Source organism: Bactrocera latifrons, unplaced genomic scaffold (genome assembly GCF_001853355.1).
Source record: "Bactrocera latifrons isolate USDA-ARS-PBARC rearing strain unplaced genomic scaffold, ASM185335v1 scaffold_1081, whole genome shotgun sequence".
Lineage (NCBI taxonomy): Eukaryota > Metazoa > Arthropoda > Insecta > Diptera > Tephritidae > Bactrocera > Bactrocera latifrons.
This window is the reverse complement of record NW_017534499.1, coordinates 5,819-10,903: the sequence shown is the minus strand read 5'-3', so window position 1 is coordinate 10,903 and position 5,085 is coordinate 5,819. Positions and strand designations below refer to the sequence as shown.

Here is a 5,085-nt window from a genome sequence, read left to right as displayed (position 1 = left end):
TATAAAAATAATTAACAGCTGCGGGGAAGAGCTAAAACAAAAGCAATTTTAAACACAACTCGAAATTTTGTGAAGAAACGAGATTATTACTAAAGCCGAAGCCTATATATTTGTAGTCGAAGTTTATGGGAGCCTTTGAGCTGCCGAACTTTTCACCAGTGCCACCAACTGTAATAACTAAAGCTTAGACAATACTGCTTTTCATGACACCATCACGTGCCACTTCAGCGTTCTATAATTTTAAATATACATTTTCRATTTCTTTATCAATGAATAAGTAAAACCCCGACTCCATGATTAAGTACACATTAAATACCTACTGTGTATGTTGGTTATTGTTTGTGTATATGTGTAAGTGATTTCATTTTTGGCTGGATCAGCARTTATTACAACTCTTAAGCTACATAATGGCTGCGGCATAATAAAYACAGGGTGCATTGCTCGCTTAATGAACTGCCAGCTTTAAGCCGATTTGGCTGCAACAAAGCGCCTACATAATTAACAACAACAATGTGTGCCATTGTGCCAGAATTTCACAAGTTGCTCAGGCGCTCTATATGTGTGCAAATATGTAAGCGAGCGATTTAACTTGTTATACCTTTGTTTGGCAACAAGCACGTATGCCTGGATATTCGAGAATACACACACATACTCCTTTGCTCATGCATATGTGCGACAATGTGCTCGTGTATGTATGTGGCACGTAATTTGAGTGCCACCAAGTCAAAGGTTAACCAGCACYTAACTGCTTACACATGTGTAGATATGTGCTGCCTTATGTGAATAATTCAATTTCATCACAAACACATACACACACGCACACTTACATACAATATCCATGCAGCTAGGCCAAGTGGCGTTATTCGCTACTGTTTCAATCGTTGTATGCGTTTTAAATATTGTTATTAATTTACTTAAATCAAGCAAAGCTGCCAAAGRTTATGAGAATATTTAAAGCGACGGGAAATTGGATTTGGATATTTCGAGCATTTTCTTTCTCAACTCTTCTGGWTATCTCTTCTAATTTTAACCAATGAAGAAGTTTCCAAAGTAAGCTTTACCCCATTTCTATAAATCACAATACAATGGTCTTGTTATACTTAAAATGAAAGCCCTGTACTACCACACCCTTAAGTAAAATAGAAAATACCGTCATTCTTCTTTATTAGCGTAGGTATCGGTAAAGGCTATCGCTGTTATAGCCGAGGAGTCTCTCATTCGGAGCTATTTTCTTCTTTTCACTGGGGTGTTTTTTACGTGGCGGGTCCCAAACCCAGCGCATAACCCTGAAAAGTGATTTTTCGCCTTCTCACTTTAGCTTGCCTTCAAACATATGTTTTTTGGCCGCCCAGAGGTTACTTGGTCTAAGACCGCAAGTCATGAGCTGCTTGAACCATATATAAAATAACAAATTGTGGTTACTTGTAAATGAATGGCGCTCAAAGAACTTTCCTCACTTGCGTGAACTTCTACATATGACTCCATCCTCCTGTTCTCACATTAAACATTATAAAATATTTTTAAAAGCCAATTGAACTATAATGCTTTSATAACAGCCAATATAAAAGCTAAAAGTTTCAAAACCATTAACTAAATATGCAATTAGGACCAATACGATAAAAGCTACATTCGAGTAAAATATTGAATTCCACCCAATAAATAATGTTACGTATACGCCATGTAGCTATCAAACGACTTTCATAACTAAACATGTAATATAATTGTTTTTCCAAAGCCATTTAGCAGCTCAAAGCCCTAGAGACATTGACTATTGAATTCTTAGCTAACAAAATGTTCGAATCCATTCACAAAAGAACACACACACACATATATACTTATAGATTTTATATAAGAAGAGAGTTACTTATCTATTTTGTCATGCCAAGCAGTGAGAGCAAATAATAAGCGATCAATGACAGCATTGACTATATATATACGTATTGTTTACGCACACATACACACATATACATTTACGTGCATACACGGCTGTGGTATATAGCAGTCCTGGCTGGTTGGCGTATCTTATGTCACGTATTTGTTTTCAATCACGTAATTGCGTATAATGACGTATTGATTTGATTTACTGCGCTCATTCGAAAGGTATTTGTTGTAAATGTATGCTGGGATAAACGACTAGYGGGCACTCYGGTGTTCTTTCTTAAGCATTTAAACACTTTTCATATTTAATATGCATCATTATTTTTTCYTCATTACTTCCATGGCAACAATCTACTAATACAATACTTTAAGTAATATTAAAGAGCAGAAAACATTTTAAAGTTCCCAAAAAGTTAACAAATTAGATTCCACATTCCTTGTGTAGTTTTTTATGCTGAATTAGCTTAACTACTGATCTTTGAGGCCACCCACAAAAGAGTTACAGGACAAATATAAAAATAATTATTCAATGTTCCATATGAATTTCACAACATTTTCCCCACCACAGCAAGGACGTGCGCTTGCCAGTACAATTACAACGCGCCATGGCCGCCGAGGCTGAGGCCGCACGTGAGGCACGCGCCAAAGTTATCGCCGCCGAAGGAGAACAGAAAGCCTCTAAGGCATTGCGCGAGGCATCCGAGGTGATCGGCGGCTCGCCGGCAGCGCTCCAACTGCGTTACTTACAGGTAAGCGATAATTACAACAAATTAATGTTCATGTCACACAAAATTAACCATAATTTTGCAATTATCACCTCATCGCAGACACTCAACACAATATCWGCGGAAAAGAACTCCACAATTGTTTTCCCATTACCCATCGATTTGATAACTTACTTCCTGAAGACTACCGAGGCGACGGCGCAGCAAAATGCCGTTGTACCGGCGGCGGCGGCAACGACCAGCAGCGAGCACTCACCGCAGGCGTCGACATCGCCGCAGGCGGGCATACAAACGGCAGCCATGTAAAAACAACAACAACAATAAGAACAACAACAAATAAATTTACACATAACAGCATGCAACATACATCGGTGTGTATGTGTGTCTGATTTGCAGAAGTTTTTTGTGAGAAAGCCGAAGCATGCAGGACTTTGGGGTGTGGGGCCGAGAAATTGTTCAAGTTGACTCGGAAATATGCCKGCATCGAGAAATGCGAATGTTTGTGTGAAATATTCTGAACGCAGTTGAAGAAATTGCACAGTGTGCGMGAAAAGTATGCATTCTCTTGGCTGAATTCCGGCAAAATGTGTGATAAATGACTCAAAAAGATAAATTCTTTGCAATTTAGACTCTCTTTGAGATCAGTCCATCGAACTACGACAAAAATCGTGAGTTGCTGAAAGACCCTATACTTTTTGCGCACACTTTAGCCATGCGAATAAGTGAATAACTGTAGTTTTAAGTAGTAATAGTCCAGTTGATAAAACGTTGCTGAAAATGGCGTTAAGTTTGAACGATTAGCTAAAAATCATAAAGTTTGCAAAATTTTCTAAATATTAATTACATTAAATATTATTACTACACTTCTTAGCTGAATTGAATCACACGGTTGCCAGTAAGGCGATACGGAACGAAAGTTAAATATGATAGATTTACTAAGCCAATTACTTAATTATTTTCCCAACTCACACGCACGCGTTTAATTCATCGAAATATATTAAATACAAGTACACATTTTCATGTGCGAATTTCAAGTTTAGTAATTACGACCGCATACTTATACATATATACAAGTAGTTGAGTGAATAAAAATTGAGAAAGCAGTTTAGTAAACGCTCATACTTAGCATGTAAATATTATATAAGTCTCGATCTCATTTTTGAATTCGTACAAGTGCTTTGAAAAATAGCTTAAATGCATAATTAATGTGGCAAGTCACACACACATGCATAGRTTTGTAAATATATTCGCATTTACTTATATTTAGGCACCTCTCTCATTTGCGATTAGGACACCCGAACCAAATAATAAATTGCATAACTAATTTACTGGCATAATAGAAYGGACCGATTGCTAACAGTTTTTTAAGAGATACTAAGAAAACAATTGAAAAACCAAAAAGGCTAATAATATTCTTCAGAATCCGAGAACAAAATGAATGCAAAAGCAAAACTTGACCAAATATCTCTGATCTTGTGACAATTAGAAACGAACTTATAACTCAAAAATTAAAATTAAWTATAATAATTTGTYAAAGTTTWAATTTTTTTTTATATTTWTATCCCATTTTTCCCATTTTAAGTTTCGTGATTTTTATAGTCCGCGTTTAAGTAGTACAGGTATAGAGTTCAATGTATGTACGAACTGTTAGGTGTTAACTCAATATTCAGTGCTTAATAGCAGCGTTCACCAAACTTGGTTTTAAATAAATCGATTGTAACATTCGATGTTTGCCTTGTGGCTCCGTCCTATTGGAACCACAAATTGCCCTAGTCCATATCATCCAATTTTGGCCAAAARTGTTCGGTTATCAATGAGCGTCCCCGATTCCCATTCCAGTAACGTGCCGGTCTTGATCATCACACAAGAAGTACGACCCAATGACGCCGCCGGTCCATAAACCGCATTAGCCCGTAAGTTTTTCGACATGCAATGGTGACTGATGGGTAGATTTCATTGATATCCCAAACCATTACGGTTTTATTCAAAATAACTTCTGTAGCACACTTATTAAAACCGTGCTCTTAAAGTTGAGGCTACCGACTCCGCATTTCGGTAGTAAATATTAATAATTTCGGCTAGTTGTTGGATCGTATATCCTTCCCGAAGAACATTATTTGGCAATTATTTTTTGAAGATTATTTCTTTAAAATGCTGACCGCGGCTTCGTCTCAAATGGTCCATCAGTTGAGTCCAATTTTCGATGACTCTTTCAATTGGTAACTGGCGAATGATRCGCTCCCAAGCTTAAATCGAAGCAAGATTGTTGCTTGTTTGCTCGATGGTTTTTTTTTTGAACTTTTCAAGGTCCCATAAAGCGCAGCAATATCGTTTGAAAAGTTCAACTTCTTTGCAGAACGTGCATTTTCGAACTAAAGTTGATCTTTGCATGATCGAATGCCAAACAATTCTGAACAMAAATAACAAAACATCTTGACACGACTGGCAGGATTGAACTGTGAAAAAAAGGCTGCTAAAAAAG

General features: G+C 37.1%; 1 protein-coding gene across 1 annotated transcript in view; it reads left to right on the top strand.

The window, feature by feature from the left end:
• LOC108971214 (band 7 protein AGAP004871) overlaps positions 1-4,732 on the top strand; it is a gene marked incomplete at its 5' end in the record, with an annotated part of 29,543 nt that extends 24,811 nt beyond the window's left edge. Inside the window, 2 exon segments of the mRNA XM_018937113.1 lie at positions 2,447-2,627; positions 2,706-4,732. Of these exon segments, the coding sequence (XP_018792658.1) occupies positions 2,447-2,627; positions 2,706-2,909 (385 nt within the window).
• Between the last annotated feature and the right edge of the window lie 353 nt (positions 4,733-5,085).